Genomic DNA, 18025 nt, shown 5'->3' on the forward strand with positions numbered 1-18025 from the left:
GATGACGTCAAAAATGTAATACAAAGTTTTTTTATTATTTATTTTATTCAACAATACCGAGAACTTTTCCTTGAATTTATTGTTCCTACATAAAGAGTTTGTCGGGGTTTACAATTCATGTTAAAAATAAGTTTTTTGGATGATATTTACAAAGAACGTGGTCACTGATGATTACCACGTTAAAAACTCACCCTGTATAAAACAAAAATAATTTTTATAACGATAGTTTTTTGCTTTTTAGATATTTTTCATTGTTATCCGATCAGTCTTAATTCACTATTAGTAATAGGTCATTGACTGTTTCAAAATTACGTCAGTGTTTATAAATGAGCAAATATAATAAAAAAGCGGTTTGTTTGTTCGCCGGTATAAGGAGTGAGTGAAAAAAATATGCTTAACAATAAGAAAGATTCTTATGATTTATGTGAAATGTAAACCTCGAGTGTTTTTGCTGCGTCTTTTTTCGGATAATTCTCGCTCGCGGTTCATATATGATTGATTAAAATGAATCGAAAGTAGTCCCAAAATATTGAAGCTATGACTTTTTTTGTGTTTTCCGAGGTCTTTGCTTTTTTGCCACGGACTCTCCATTCTGATGCTACTTCATTTAATCTCTTTTGGATGTTGGTTTTGGATGTTGGTTTTGGATGTTGGATCATAGTAAAAACAAAGTTGGAATTGATTCCAGTCTCTATTTCACGAAAATTTAGCAACATGAGTGTAAAACTGACAAAAACAACATTATTAATGGCGTTCTTGCCATAAAAGAAAGTTTTTCAATATATACTGTCTTTATTTCAACACTCTTTTCAGTATGTCTAAATACAGCATGCTTGAATTCAACGTGGCAGTTGAATCTCTTGTCTCTTCACTCGGCCTACAGCTTTGCGATAAAAAAATAGTCGAATAGGGATAGAGCAGAACTGTATGGTGGGTGTTCGATTTCTTGGAAGCCACATTCGTGCGTAATAGCCTCGGAAAACGAAGCCGTGTCGACTGGAGAATGATCATGAAGCAAGCAAACACCTCGGTTAGTTTTTCCGCTTCTTGTTATTAAAAATATTGTAACTACCACTTTATTTGTGTTTTTCGAGACATTTGCTTTTTTGGCCCCAAACTCTCCTTTCTGATGCCATTCCACTGAATCTCTTTTGGATGTTGAATCATAGTAAAAATTAAAGTTGCAATTGATTGCGGTAAAGCTCTAAAAATCGCTCACAACAATCTACCCGAGCTGCTTTTGCACTGCGCTGAGAGCTCGAGGCATCCACACTAATTTTTGTCATATTTTATTACTCATGTAGGATCCTCAGAACACTCATGCAGGTCTGCCAACTTATCTTGTTATTATGCGCTGGTCTCCCAAAATAGTTTTACAGAACAACCGGCCTCGTGGATCATCTCCTGTTTTTCATTTGTGTAGGTGTTAATCCTTTAGTCAAAAATTTTGTAACAGATCGAAACTCAATTTTTCAAAACAACTTGACTGATTGGTCGTTCGAACTCTACTAGAATAAATTGGATCGAAGCAAATTGAGACTTTATGTAAAATATTTTGAGAGTTGTCACTGATACGCGCATAAAGTTTTTCGCGAACGCACTCTATTTACTAAAACTCATTGTCCATACTTTCTAGTTAAGCCAAAAATAAAAATTGAAGTAGTAGTCGATAACACATCGAACTTTTTGTTCAATAGTCAACACCGCCAAACATACATTCATTTATTGACAAATGACGTTGAAATTTCACATAACATGAAAATCTGATGTACCAATCTAGGAAAATAAAAAGATACCATTCGATTTACGCTCGCAGTTTAAATGCATCAGTCCTAGTTGAGTTTTTGTGAGCAAAATATATATATATATATATATATATATATATATATATATATATATATATATATATATGTATATATGTATATCGACCGACCTCTACTCTAATCAAATACATCGAAGCAGACATCGCCAGACATACATTAATTTATTGACATATGACGTTGAAATTTCAAATGAACATAAAAATCAGTTGTACCAATCTAGGAAAATAAAAAGGTACCGATACGATTCACGCTCGCAGTTTAAATGCCTCATCAATTACATTTTTTATAAACCGTTACCGATTAGACCGAAGCGATTTCCTAGAATTTTTGGAGTTCTGAAAGTGTACAAAAAGTACTTCCGATTTATGAAAAACTCTTAGGTTGCCATCGAAAGTTTTCTCGTAAAAAGTTATTTTCCAAAAAAAGTGTGTCTTGGCGCGATTTTCTGATTTCCGCCAGGTTTATAGAACCATAACTTATCATCGGTTCTGGTACAAGTATGATAAGCCACAAATTGTACACATAAACTATAGATATTACGAGAAATCAATTTATCATATCGAACCATAGATAACTTTGTTCAATAGATTTCATTAAGATCAATCTGTGTGTGAAAAGTCTTGATGAGTTAGGTTAGGTGCGATTAGAATTACAGAGTTAAAAATATTGTGGTTGGAAACTTTGTTGTCGCGATTGAAATGAGAGATCCATTGGACCACACCTTAATGTATCTATTAATATTTTAAAGTGTTTATAGAATACAATAAGAATTTATTGTTAAATTAAGATATCGTTCCGCTTCAAACGCCTTAAATTTTTCACATGACATTGGTGCAGACCACAACGATTGAAATTGTGCTTATTATATGCAAGGCTCTCAATTACCTCGTGTATTTATCTTATTAACACGTAGCTAAGTTCATTGTTTTGTTTGAATCGTAATTTTTAACATAAGGTCAACCTTTTTGTAGTTCTCTGCTTTTGTTCTGTTATTTGAAATGATCTAATCATTCTAAATATTTGAACAAATATTTAACGTACATCGAAGCTGTTTCTCGAAGGTCCAATTAGTTATGTAAAACAATAAATTACGAAATGTTGTTAATCTTATATAACAATCGAACTATACAGTGTGGAAAACTGCTCTTCCAACTATTAGATCTTTAATTGAATTAGTCATTTGAGAAACGGCTCATGTCCATTTTTTACCAAAATTTGAGTTGTTCATTTGAAATTTTATCGAGTTTCATTACTCTAATAAACATGTAGGGGTAAAGTTTAAGTGAAAAACTTTATTAGAGGACTCAATGAACAAACTTTTTTCTTAAAAAAAATCCTACGCTCCAAAATATATACCAAATTAACGACTTTTGAAGTACTGTAAGTGTATAGAAAGTACTTACTTACTGGAAAAAACCTTGTGTTTCCATTGATATTTTTCTGGGAAAATGAGATTTTGTTTGTAGAAAAAAAGTCTTATCGCTATTTTCTGATACTTAACATGATAGTATTTTATTATCAAAAGTTTTTTGGAAGGAATTTCGTAAGGGTTGAAATATATAAATGAAAATGCAAGGAAACCCGTCGATTTTCCGTCATCTTTTGATTCCTGCCAATATAACTGATGATAAGTTATAGTTCTATAAACATGACAGAAATCAGAAAATGTCGATGGTAACCCAAGAGTTTTTTACGAATCAGAAGTAGTTTTTCTATACTTTCAGTATCCCAGAAGGTTTCAGAAAATCGCTTGGATCCAATTCCTACCAGTTTATAAAAAAATGTGATTAAAAGAAGAAAAACTTGTATTTGGCAAAAGATAGTTTTTGCTCACAAAAACTCAACTAGGACTGATGCATTTAAACTGCGAGCGTAAATCGAATGGTATCTTTTTATTCTCCTAGATTAGTACATCTGATTTTCATGTTCATGTGAAATTTCAACATCATTTGTCAATAAATGAATGTATGTCTGGCGGTGTTTACTATTGAACAAAAAATTCGATGTGTTATCGATTACCACTTCAATTTTTATTTTTGGCTTAACTAGGAAGTGTGGACAATGAGTTTTAATAGAGTGTATTCGCGAAAAACTTTATGCGCGCATCAGTGACAAGTCTCAACAAATTTTATACAAAGTCTCAATTTGCTTCGATCCATTTTATTCTAGTAGAGTTCGAACGACCAATCAGTCAAGTTGTTTTGAAAAATTGAGTTTCGATCTGTTACAAAATTTTTGACTAAAGGATTAACACCTACACAAATGAAAAACAGGAGATGATCCACGAGGCCGGTTGTTCTGTAAAACTATTTTGGGAGACCAGCGCATAATAACAAGATAAGTTGGCAGACCTGCATGAGTGTTCTGAGGATTCTACATGAGTTATAAAATATGACAAAAATTAGTGTGGATGCCTCGAGCTCTCAGCGCAGTGCAAAAGCAGCTCGGGTAGATTTTTGTGAGCGATTTTTAGAGCTTTGCGCAATCAATTGCAACTTTGGTTTCTACTATGATCCAACTTCCAAAAGAGATTCAGTGGAGTGGCATCAGAAAGGAGAGTCTGGGTCCAAAAAAGCAAATGTCTCGAAAAGCACAAATAAAGTGGTAGTTACAATATTTTTAATAACAAGACGCGGAAAAACTAACCGAGGGGTGTGCCCTTGCTTCCCACCCACCATATAGCCCTGATCTGTCCCTATTGACTATTTTTTTATCGCATAGCTACAGGTTGAGTGAAGAGACAAGAGTTTCATCAGCCACGTTGAATTCAAGCAAGCTGTACTTATACATACTGAAAAGTATGTTGAAAATGACAGTATATATTGAAAAATAATTATTTTTGGAAAAAACGTCATTGATAAGGTTGTTTCTGTGAGTTTTACACTCATATTGCTAGATTTTCGTGAAGTAGAGACTGGAATTAATTGCAACTTTGGTTTGTACTATTATCCAACATCCAAAAGAGATTAAATGAAGTGGCATCAGAATGGAGAGTCCGTGGCAAAAAAGCAAAGACCTCGGAAAGCACCAAAAAAGTGATATTTACAATATTTTGGAACTTCTAGGGTATCCTTTTGATTCATTCATATAAAAACTGCGAGCTCGGCATATTACTCTGAATTGATAATTAATGGCAACAATATTTTTGGACAACGATGGTATCCTTTTCTTATTACTCTGACTTAGGCGATCGCACTAAACAATTATCGAAAAAAGGAGCTGCAAAATTAGTCGAGGTTTGCGCATGCTCCATGACAATCCTCCAGTCCATTTCCAAGGTACACGAATTTGATCTGATCTGGCCCCGTTGGACTAATTTTTGTTCACAAAGCTAAAGGCAGAGTAAAAAGTTAAAGACAGAAGCATAGAAGCTTTAGTCAGACGTTCTGAAAAACGTGTGGAATTGAAAAATAACACGTTTTCCATACCCTAGTTGAAAGTATTTATCAACCTAACTAAATACATAATTTCGGTATAAATACTAAAAAAATTGAAAATTACTAATTTTTGCTTACTTTTAAAAGCTATTTGAATAAGTTTCTCAAGTCTCAGTTTATCAAATTTTTTGATTTCGCGTGAAAGGGTTAACCTCTTTAATACAAAAGAAACTCAAAATTGTAAAAAGAAACAAATTTGGCCCTACAAGATGGCGCTTAAAATGTTTCTTCTACTTAAAAAATATGTTAAAAGGTAATTTCGTTATAAACCTTTAACTTTAAACTTCTGACCGTCCGTATAAATCTATTACTGTTTTTTATCTTCTTGTTTTTTCATTACATTATACACCCTGTATTCATTCATCAAATTAATGTATATGAAAGAAGCTCATTCATATGTTAATTTATCCATTTTTATAAGGACAAAAGTACCTGAAATATAATGCACATGTTGTTTCACCATCTGACGTTTAACTCGATACTTCGGAATGATGAGGAAATGAAAAGATCGCACGCCTTTTATGGTTTGGTGGTCATGATATGAGAGAAAAAACAATGGTTTTGTTTTGTCGAAAGAAATGCACTATACTAAAGATGCAAACTAATTGATATGAAGAGTGTCTTCAGGCTCGCGGCTGGCACACAAACAAATTCATGGATAAAATATTTGATAACAAAATCCATACTTAACCTTTCAGTAAGCGCAGCGGGCAAGGGAAAGGTCCAGACAGAAGAAGAATTTGATGATGAAGAGGAAACAACAGGAACCATTTTGTAGATCTGAAGATAGCGATACAGAAGAAGAAATCGAACAGCTACCATAGTTCAGTTCCCAGAGGATTTCACCTTACAAAAGGTGGGGTAGAAGATTTCATTTTTTTATTCCGTTTTAATGGGTTTAAAAAGTAAAATATCAAAAATGTGTTTAAATCTGGGCTCGGCACAACTATTGGTAGACGAAAAACTCGATATTTTCGGACATTTTTCGATTTTTTCGCAATATCTCGAAAAGGAGTGGTTTTAGCAAAAAATAGTTTCTACACAAAGCTGTATTAAATTAAATTCTCTATAAATTTTATATTGAGTAACGCCTTCGTTTGTTGTGTGTTATTGCGACACATGCATTCTTCGATTCTTTTTTTGACTTAGATTTTTGTCGAATAAGGTTCTCCACACCCCCTCTCTCCGAACCTCCCTTCCTACTTAGATATATTCGAAAGGATGACTCTAATTAGACTGGAGGACTGATAGATGCTAAGCTGAACAAATCAGAAGTTTTACATTATTTGTAGAAAATAAAAAATATGCATAAATTTGCTCAAAATCCCGAAATATGCAAAAATATGCTCAAATATTTTAAATATGCTCAAACGTCTAAAATATGCAAAAATATGCTAAAGTGTCTAAAATATGCAAAAATATGCTCAAATTTCTAAAATATACAAAGATAGGATTAAATGTCTAAAATATGCAAAAATATGCTCGTATGTTTAAATATGTTCATATGTCTAAGAGATGCAAAATTATGCTCAAATGTCTACAATATGCAAAAATATGCTTAACTGTCTAAAATATGCAAAAATATGCTTAACTGTATAAAATATGCAAAAATATGCTCAAATTTCTAAAATATACAAAAATATACTCGTATGTCTAAAATATGCAAAATTGTGCTCGTATATCTAAAATATGCAAAAATATACTCGTATGTCTAAAATATGCAAAATTGTGCTCAAATGTCTAAAATATGCAAAGATATTCTCAAATGTCTAAAATATGCGAAAATATGCTCAAGTGTCTGAAATATGCAAAAATATGCTCAAATGTCTACAATATGCAAAGATATGCTTAACTGTCTAAAATATGCAAAAATATGCTCAAATTTCTAAAATATACAAAGATAGGATCAAATGTCTAAAATATAGAAAAATATGCTCGTACGTCTAAAATATGCAAAAATATGCTCGTATGTCTAAAATATGCAAAATTATGCTCAAATGTCTACAATATGCAAAGATATGCTCAAATGTCTAAAATATAGAAAAATATGCTCGTATGTCTAAAATATGCAAAAATATGCTCGTATGTCTAAAATATGCAAAATTATGCTCAAATGTCTACAATATGCAAAGATATGCTCAAATGTCTCAAATATGCAAAAATATGCTAAGTGTCTGAAATATGCAAAAATATGCTCAAATGTCTACAATATGCAAAAATATGCTCAAATGTCGAAAATATGCAGATATGTCAAATGTCTAAAATATGCTCAAGTGTCTGAAATATGCAAAGATATGCCCAAATGTCTAAAATATACAAAAACATGCGCAAATGACTATAATATGCTCAATTTTCTAAAATATGCAAATTAAATTTGCGATTTTATTCATCATACACACTTAAAAATGTTAGAAATGATTTTATAATGATGGGGGTAGGTCGGAAAAAATGAAAAAACTTCTTTGTTAACTTCTCTTCACTAGAACCACTCCTTTTCGAAATATTGCGAAAATACCGAAAAAAAATATTCGAAAAAATCGAGGTTTTTCGTCTACCAAAAGTTATGTAGAGCCTGGATTTCATAAAGTTAATGCGAAGAATAAATCTAAAATTGATGATTTTTGAGGTTCCCTATTCGAACCAAACATGCCAGATATAATACAGCTTTTTAGCTATATAGAAGAAAACAAACTTGGAGACGACCTTTGAATGCCGATGCTGTGGTGGGTTGGACACACATCTGATGCACAACATAAACATAAACATGTCGAAAACAATGGAATTATTCGTTCAACAAACAAGGGCGTACGTTAGATATTTATCGATGGGTTATACAGTCTAATCCTACACGTTAATTACGTGTAGGTTTTTAATATCAGCTCATCGCTTCCATTGTCCGTTGAAGGTTTTCATTTATAATTGGCTCCATTCAACTATTTGATGATTGATCGGTTAATAAAGCTCAGACCATCGAAATATTTAAATAATAATGGCAGTACTAAATTCATTTCTACTTTTTTTGTCTTAAATATAACGTACGGCCCTACCAGAGCGATACGTGATTAGAACCATGGGATCAAAAAAAAAATTAATGCCAAAAACACTCTTCTCAGCCTCTGGATTACTACTAGTGGCCCGTTTATTCAAAACCCAAAGTAAACTTCCCTATCCCCCACTGAAAAAATCGTGTAGTTGCAGATATTACAGGGTTTGTTTAGAATTTCATGATCTCCCCGAACATAACAGAATTAGAAAAAACGCGCGACAGAAGTTTGTTCTGGAGCTGTGAAAACTTTTTTAGGCGTTTTTGACAGCACTATACACTGACCTCTCTCATCGGAAAAGCCCCCGCAGCCATCTATCTTGGTTGTTTAATGACGTTAACCGGCCATATGTGATTGTCGAAAGAAATGCCTGGAAAATTAAGTTTGAACAAACCCTGTAATTTTTCATGTTATAATCTATATTTCTGTATTAAATGACCTACCTAGCCTTTTTTGATAACTTCCTAATCGCCATAAGGTAAGACTCATTCCTAAACCCGAACTCGCCACTCGTCTGTGTTTTCTGCATGTAATTTGGTGAATTCTTTCATCAGATAATAATTCAGTCGCAACTGTACACGTCCATTCACGAATACGACATGAAAAGAAGGCATCCCAAAAATCACCGGTCTCGTGGTGGAAAATTTGTCCTGCATCAGGGCTATTTCTAAACCATAAACAACAAAAAAATGTCTCAATCTCCCCGAATGAAACTGACGACGAGCTTCTATTTTATAATGATAATTTCCTTGTTTCTTTGGTTATGAACTATTTCTAGAAATTCCCTTCCTCTTGTATTTGACTCTGTTTCGAGGATATTTGAATTTTTCTAATCAAATTTATATTTTGTTTCCAAATATAATAATTTGTTGATATGCTTTTATTTTTTATCGTATTGATGATTCCTTAATCTATTTTCTAAATATTGAGATGTTTGTCCTAAGTAAAAAATATCTTTTTCGAAACTTTAAACAATATATAGAGTGTACACATATAACTTCCAAACAGATGAAGATATAAATTTAAGCTAATTAAAGCTAATTTTTATTATCATACAAAGGCTGTTTTATTTCATCCTCCGATAGGCTGTAAATAAAAGACAAATTTATATAAAACAATCATTTCATTACCAATAGATACAGTTATGGATACGTTTCTACTTATTCACCGAAGAGTTTAAAACATTTGTCATATCTATGGACAAGCTTTTCAATACCCTCTTCAAAGAAAGTCAAATGAATTCAAGTAGAGTTCAAATTTTGAAACTTCTGGAATTACTGTAGATAAAACAGTAATGGTGCATCTTTAACCATTATGTCAACTCGTTGAACCAGGTAATCTGAAACGACAGATTTGCATCGTTGGCCCCCTTCACTATGCACATCATTACGGCCATCTTTAAACTTTCGACACCATCACTCATAAAATTTTCCCCACAAACACGACTCATTCTCCGATAAATTTCTGCAGCACTATGTCCTTCAGCCTTTAGAAAACGAATCACACTTCGCAATTCACACTTGACAGGAGTATCAATAATGGCGGACATGTTTACATGGCTGTAGCATAACGCCGACTGACGCCTGAATGTCAACAATGACGTAGTGTGTAGTGCGAGAGCTTCGCCGTCGCCTACAGCGCTTACCCGCTTTCTTTTACTCGGGTAGCTTCTGCACTGAGCGATCGGAGGTTGAAAACAAACGGCACTTGGATATAGTTGCCTAATTAAAAAAAAAATAAGGTTGGCTGGCTATTGAAGATGATAAATATTTTTGGTAAAGTGGAAGATTAGTTAAGGGCTGCAACCATCCCGGATTTCTATAGTTAAATCCCAGTCTTATCTTTAATATAACCTCGGCCAATGAGAGGCCTTTCCCACTATCGGCCATATTGTTCTTCTGGCCAATCAATTCAATGCGCGAATTTTAAACATTTCGTTTTAAGATAGTTATGAACGAAACGTTGGGCAGCGAATGTAATACTAAACTGTGAAAAATTAATTCAGCAAATGGTAAATTGGGATTGGCTGAAAGTTATTTCAATAAAAACAATTCTTAAATTAATGTGAATTCAATAATTTTAAATATATCGCAAGCAAAACTTTTTGTCATGTAAAGAATGTATATTTTAAATTTTTTCGTTTACAAGGAGAGTTAGATAATAAATAAAATGCATCGTGTTTTTTTAACAATTTATTAATAAACAAATTGTAATTATGGAGCTATTTACAAATATATTATAGTGATACAGCATATCTATTAATTTTTTTTCTGCGCCCATGTCTGTAAACGTTTTGAAAATAAAACTTAGACTTCTTGGTTTAATTAAATTACAATCAAATTTTTATTTACGTAACACTTTATTTGGTCTATTTACACAAATTAAGTCAATAGAAAACAATAAGAAAAAATAATAAACGTTGTGTGTGTCAGCTCCGACGCACGACTGGAGTTTACTCCTTAAGTTTGATAGTCTAACCAGACGCAAAAAAAGTTTATTTAACTTAAAAAAGATTGGTTGATTGCTAGAATATTTTGGGCTTCCTTCATTAATTGTTTTTTTAATCTGTAAGCTCGCTGTCTCTCGGCTGGAGTTTTTGAAGGTTTAGATTTTTTCCTAGTTAAAAAATAAAAAAAAAATTAGAAAATTTATAACTGCATAATTATAAAAATTTTAACCAACTTTAAGAAAATTGATAAAAAAAGGTTTTTATAAAGATTTTTTTTAAATTATTATAATTAATTTTTTATTTAAAATATAATATCTTAATAATTAACAAAATGGTTATAAAAAGATAATTATGTCACTAAATCTTTTACATACAATAATAAATAGTACATGAAAATTATTTAAATAAGCTAAAAAATAAGTTTTCGAAAGAAAATTATATAAAAACATTATTATAATGAAAAAATATTGTCGATTTTTCTGAAAATATTATCGAATTATTGACTACATTTGTTAATATTTAAAAATTATTTATAAAATAAATCATAATAACGTGGAAGAATTTATAGACATCGAAAAAAAATTAATTTTTGGTTAGGTTAGAAATTTTCTATTTTATGTGGATGCGCTCGATAATTCATATTGGGTTGATTATCTAATGTTATGTGTTGTTTTCAAATATATATTTATATGAACTACATCGATATTTATTAAAATATTTAATAAATACAAATTGCACATGCTCATACATATAATACATGAATTATAACGTACCTTGCAACCACGTGTTTGTTAGATGTTCCGGCAATATCATCTACACCTCTTTCTGCCATAGTTATTTGAAAATACTTTCAGTTCACTTTAGCGGAACACAATGATCAAAATTAAAACTTCACAATAACAATATTAATTATTGATATTTATAATAAAAACAGCAATATAAGTATGTTGACACTGACAAATTAGAAAGGGTGGACACCAAAAACGTAACGAGGTCATTCATCGATAGATTTTACTCCTCACATTTTTCTTATACCGGGCCCCTTATATATGCAAATCGATTCTTAAGGAGTAAACTCCAATAAACTCCAATAGTAGAAGAAATAAACATAAAATGTCGTTTAATAATATGATTTTCAAATTAATTGAAATAAACACATGTATTGCTCTAAATAACAAACATTTTATTTTTATGACAAATGCACATTCCTAAATAAGCAATATTTCTTGACCTACATTAATTAACCTCTATTATTTTATTATAATCAATAAAAATTGACACTGGTGACAGTGACATTTGTGACATCCATGTCAGATCCATCATAGACATCATAACCCACAGATAAATAATGTAAACCATATTAAAACTAAAGAAATACTATTTCTTTACACATATGTGTAGTATTTATATATGGACAGTTAAAACGGGAAGGAATATCTTATTATTAAGGTGCCGACGATGTACTATTTTGCTATACATGCTTGAGATTGCGCAGAACCGAGCTGGAGCCGCGGAAGATGGAGAAACCGTAATCGTTCTGTCTTTCTTAGTGGAAACAGCTTTCACTTATAGAAACTTTTCATATTGGAGTATTACATATATGGGATTTTATATTTTCCGCGTTTTAGAAATCCGGATTTATGATGTTCGACTGTATATACAAAAATGGTCGGTCTTGACATTATCCAATCGATATTCATAAAGAGTCATATACCGGACCGTTATATAATTTACTCAACATATAGTTGCACCATAAATTTCTCACACTGACAAAAAATAATTAGGTATTCGGTAAGAAACGGTGATTTCGATATACGTACCATAAATCAGTTTGAATAATTTTTATTCAATTTTGTTATAACATCACAAAATTGGAATTCTACCTGTTGAAAAAAATAATTTTTTAGTAGGAATTTGTTGGAAATAAGTTATTTATTATACAAGTAAAAATGTACTAGATTTTAGCTTGAAGCTGAATTGATAGTTAAAATCTAGCATTTCTAAATAGCTGTTATATTAAATTTGTGATTTGATCTAAAAATTGTGAACTTAATCGTTGTTTAGAGGTTATTTTCAATCTTATTAAGAGAAAAATGTTTTATTCCGAGTTTTCCTTGACTTCACCGGAGTTATACAAGTAGCCAAAGTAGCGTCACAAAAATTATTGCCAGCTAAATCGTGGAGAAGTGTTATTGCCTTTTTTGGTAATTTCGATGATTTTTTTTTAAATTTTCGTTTTTACCGCGGATTTACGAAAAACAATCAAAAGAATAAAAAAAAATGAAAACTTATATTGGTTTCAGGGCTTTGAATATTTATGAAAATTCACTCATTCACGTATAATTGTTGAAAACTTTTTTCCAAAAATCAAATGAAGTTGTTATATTTTTTTTCATAATTTACACAAAAAAACTAACAAATTGAGAAAAAAATTATACAAAAATGTTGATTTATCAAGTTTTTACAATTAGAAATAATAACATTTTCATTTAAAATTGACCTTTTCTCACATATAATCGTTTGTATCTTTTTTATTGAATTAATGAAGTTAGGTTAAAGTTAACTTTGAAAAATTAAAAATTTTCACCATTAAAAAAATGGTATATAAAGTTGACTATTAAAGAGAATTTGAAATCATGAAACCATATAAAATCTTCAAGTGAGATATTTCCTATATGTTTTCAGATAAATCCGCCGTTGAAACGAAGATTTTGAAAAAAAAATTCGTCGAATTTTCCGATTTTCTAGAGCGTTTATTATAAAATTTAGAGTCTGAAAACCATATGAAATCTTTAAGTGAGATAAAAAATGAATAAACATTATTAATAATAAATACAACAATAAACAAACATTTTTCAATAAATTTTTTTTCGAAAATGTACGTATGTCTTTTTTGTGTAGATTAACAATCAAAAAATATGAACTGCCTTTGATGCTTTGTAAAAAAGTTATGAACGATTATATGCAAAGAAGTGCGATTATGATCACGTTTAAAGTCATAAAATTATATGAAATTTCCAGGTGAGAAATTTCTCATATTTTTTTCATAAATCCGCCGTAAAAACGAAGATTTTGTAAAAGAAAATAATCGAAATCGGATGATTTTTCGATTTTCTAGAGCCAAAAAACGAGGAGACAGCGAAAGTATAAAATTACTCTTTTTGTTTCGAAATTGATATCGTCGGTGTTGCAGGTTTTCTACGGTTTTCCTGTAAACTGATGAACCGGCTCTTCAAAAATAAGAAAAATTGAAAAACATTTTTCAAAAAATCAAAAAAAAAAAATACAAAACGAGAAAGACAGTTTTTGCTGTCGTTTCTATTCCTTCTAGCCAAAAATCCTAACTCTAGGTTTTCCTCCTCGAGGAATGTTAGTAAACACAACCCCACACAACCACCATAACCCCGGTCCTGTCCGTTCCAACAAATTCTCCTCTTTATCCTTCGAATCTCTCTCGAAATTGGTACAACAAAAGCCATCAATGTGTATTCGAATTATACAATGATTAAAAGTATATTACAATCCAATAATAACGTAGACATTAAAAAATATTTCAAACTAACTACATTTTTGAAAAAAGTGGGAAAGGTTACAAACCCAAGAAAGCTTCAAGGGTGCACAAACTGTTGTATTATGGATTGCATTGGCCAGGTAACATTAGATGATATTGAATAAGTTATTAATTGTGAAACTTAAGGAAACAAAGAATTATGTAAACAGGAGATTTGTGAGTACTGAAAAATTATGTTAAATTTTACATAATGTCCAGCAGCACTAAAGGATCACCATCTGTTTTATGCGTATCCCAATGGAAAATTATCAATGAAGTTGTGGGCAAAAACCAGTTTTATAGGGTTCTCGAAATAGTCGCTAATTTGCTTCAACTTGCTAACTTATAATATACAGGTCATTCATTTCGAAGATCTTAGCACATAGGACACAAATAGATAAGTAAAAAATTATTTAGAACGTGTGTTAGTGCTGAAATAATATCGAATTTAAGTTAAGAGCTATTTCATCATTCGATCCGGAGGTTTTGTTTATTACCCTGGACGTTAAAAAGGTTTAAAAGGGTATTACTGGAACTATGTAGATCAAAGGTGTGAAGCTCAATTTTGTAGAAGACAATATACTAAATTTTGAATTCGTAGTTGGGTCAGTCATAAAATTTTATTTATTAAATTATATAATTAAAGTATATGATATACGGTTGTTAAAACTCATATCAAAGGTATAAAATATGGTAGGTAATTATGTTGAGCTCGAGGATCCAGATACCTGACTTTTCTTGTTTTTGACGAGCTCATTAATGTCAATAATCGTATTCGTAGTGACTCAAAACATCTGCTCACATAAATAGGTGCTACCAACCACGTAGAAAATGCGTGCTCTGCATGTTTTTTTAATTCCGTGTAATTACCCAAAATCTTCAAATATTGTGTCTAAAATGTAAGAGCGTTAATCTCTTTAAATTTTTCTCTCAAAATACTGTCCAATTAAAGATCTAGCAACTCCATTTACAAATGAACTGGTGCTTGTGAAACTTCAATGGATTGTTGAATATTGAGAATTTCATTTCATTCATTTTGTGAAAGTCTTCAAAACAATTGTTTAATTCCTTAATCAAAGTTTGCAGAAGTTGAGAATATTCATCCAATTTTTTTTGGTTCACTGTGCAAAATGATTTTAAATGAAGGAAATGATCAAAAGTTTGATTTTTTACCTGATTTTCCCACAGCCTCAACTTTGTTTCAAAGACTTGAATATATGAATACATTTGAGTGACAATCATATTTTTATCCTGTAACTTTATATTCAGATCAAATAAATGTTTACTCATATCTACCAAAAAGGCACAAACAATCCACCAATCATTGTCATAATTAATTGGTTTGCCTTCTTCTAACGCGAAAGCTTCAATAGGTTCACGTAATGCAAAAAATCTTTCTAAAACTGCTCATCGACTGAGCCAACGAACTTCGGTGAAATATGTAAAGGACATCAGAAAACTTTTCGTCCAAATCTTGTAAAAATTGACTGAACTGTCGGTGATTTAGTCCTCTACTCATTATAAAATTTACAATTTTAATTATAATTTGCATGAGACGGTTCATTTTTAAATGTTTGGATGCCAATGATTCCTGATGAATTATACAGTGAAATCCCACAAAATTCCCTGATATTTATTTAGTTACAACGTCCGAATGTTTGCCAGTCATCGCAGGAGCGCCATCTGTAGTTGTGTTGCTAAGTATATTACAGTCGAGTTCGTATTCTGCTATCAAATGCTCAATTTAAGAATAAATATAATTTGCTGTTGTTCTCCAGTTATTTCAAAGTTTGTCTTAATGCCTCATATAAAAAAATAAGTTGAGCTGTATCAACAGTATCAGTTCTCTCGTAAACAGCCAGTGAAAAGTTTGCAAATTCCTTAATTTATTCCTTCAGTTGAAGAAACAAATTTTGATATAAATCGTTTATTTTGGAAACAGCGGCGTTTCTTGATAGCGAAATATTTTGAATGATTGACTTTTGAGTTGGAAATGAAGCATCGGCAACTTTCAACTTCAGCATACCGTCTGTAATAAAATCACCCATCAGTGAAAGGTTTTGATTATTTCGCGATTTCTAATGCAATAATAAAACTTGCAACAGGGCATCTTCACTCTCTGTATTGGCTTTAGCATTGTATATGGAATATTCTCTATACAATGGCTTCAGTAAACATCGATTGTTGACATCGAAGCTTAGATATTGAGGATGGCAATTTGTCGATTCTTATTTTTTTCAGTGTAACAATCGATTTTTGACATATGATTCGTATCATAGTGTCTCTTTGAAGTAAACTCCTTACAAACAGCAACTGTTCGATTACAAATCAATGACAGTGGTTTACCTTTCCATTCTATGAAAAAATATGCAATTTCTCATTTAGACTTAAAAACTTACTACACTCATTATCAACTTTACGTTTTTGTGACATTTTAACAAAATCGTAACAATTATGGATATCGCACGCACACGACACAAACAAATGCACAATACCTTCACAATCACCTCTTCGCAGTACAATTAAAATCCTTCTCCAGCCGTATCGCTTCGATTACTCGACTCAACTGACTCACATCATGATTTTTGTTTATCTAGATAAGCAGGTGGGTAGTTACAGCTGCGGATGTATCACCTCTTGTCGTCAGCCATTTAATTGATCACACTTCAAGTGACAAGAAAACCGCAGCAACTCCGATACTTTTCAGACCACCCTCGTAATGTTACGATGATATTTGTCAGACCTCCCACTTACGTATCAACATCAATTTTTTTTCTCATTATTTGTTAGCTTCACCTTGAATTGTTTACGTGAAAAAATTGTCAGTCTCGCTTTCGTCTTAATACCGTCAATGCTTTTCAATAAACGTGTAATTTTGTATTATAAAAAATGCCTTATTCATAATCTCGCGTATGCGCTTTCATATCGAAGTAATTGCTTCTCGATATCGGATCGGAGGAAGTAGAAAACATCGAGAGTACCGTCAGTTTTCGACAAGGGCATTGAATAAAAAAAAAATCGATGCTGAGGTGTCAATTATAGATACAGGTAGGCGAAGCCGCTAATTTATATTATTTAAATGCCAGCTTGTTTTGCGCATATTCTACTCCTTATAGACACCTACGGTTGATATCTGAATATAACCTGCTTCGATAATGCTTTGTTGCCAGATTGTTTCTTAGAAAATAGAGTTCGAATAGATAGAAACCTAATAAATTTATTTTGAAATTTTAGTATGTTGTACAGTTTTTTATGCTGAAAAAGAAGATTTCAGCATAAAAAGCTGTATAATATACTAAAATTTCAAGGAAATCGGACTAATGCAACTCCAACTAAATAATTACTGAAATTTTTATCATCTAAATCAGTATTTTCCGATCCCTCACTTCAAGATATATCAAAAGATTTTATAAAGAAAATTAAAAAATTTGACATTAATTAACTTGAATTTTTCAATTATTTTATATTTTTTATTCATTCAATTAAAAAAACAAGTCAAGTCTCTATTGAATTTTCTCCATTATAAAGTTTTTGTGTCAACTGTAACTGTTGGTGATATGGAGCAATAATATCGAACCATTATAAGAGTCCCTGCATGTTATACTGAAATTGGTTTGCTCGCAGTTTTTGGAAGCTTTTTATGTGAGGCTTTGTTAGTATATACGACATAGAAAAAGGTTTGGATAGACCAAAAGCAGCGTGCGATTACATAATATTTTTTT

General features: G+C 31.4%; 1 protein-coding gene across 1 annotated transcript in view; it reads left to right on the forward strand.

Moving 5' to 3' along the window:
- Nucleotides 1–17124: 17124 nt before the first annotated feature.
- The window catches only part of LOC130448088 (uncharacterized), a 128377-nt gene continuing 127476 nt past the window's right edge, over nt 17125–18025 (forward strand). Inside the window, exon 1 of the mRNA XM_056785283.1 lies at nt 17125–17351. Coding sequence (XP_056641261.1) covers nt 17216–17351 — 136 coding nt within the window. The 5' untranslated portion in view covers nt 17125–17215. The remainder of the gene's footprint in view (nt 17352–18025) is intronic.

The sequence above is a fragment of the Diorhabda sublineata genome, chromosome 8, assembly GCF_026230105.1.
Source record: "Diorhabda sublineata isolate icDioSubl1.1 chromosome 8, icDioSubl1.1, whole genome shotgun sequence".
Lineage (NCBI taxonomy): Eukaryota > Metazoa > Arthropoda > Insecta > Coleoptera > Chrysomelidae > Diorhabda > Diorhabda sublineata.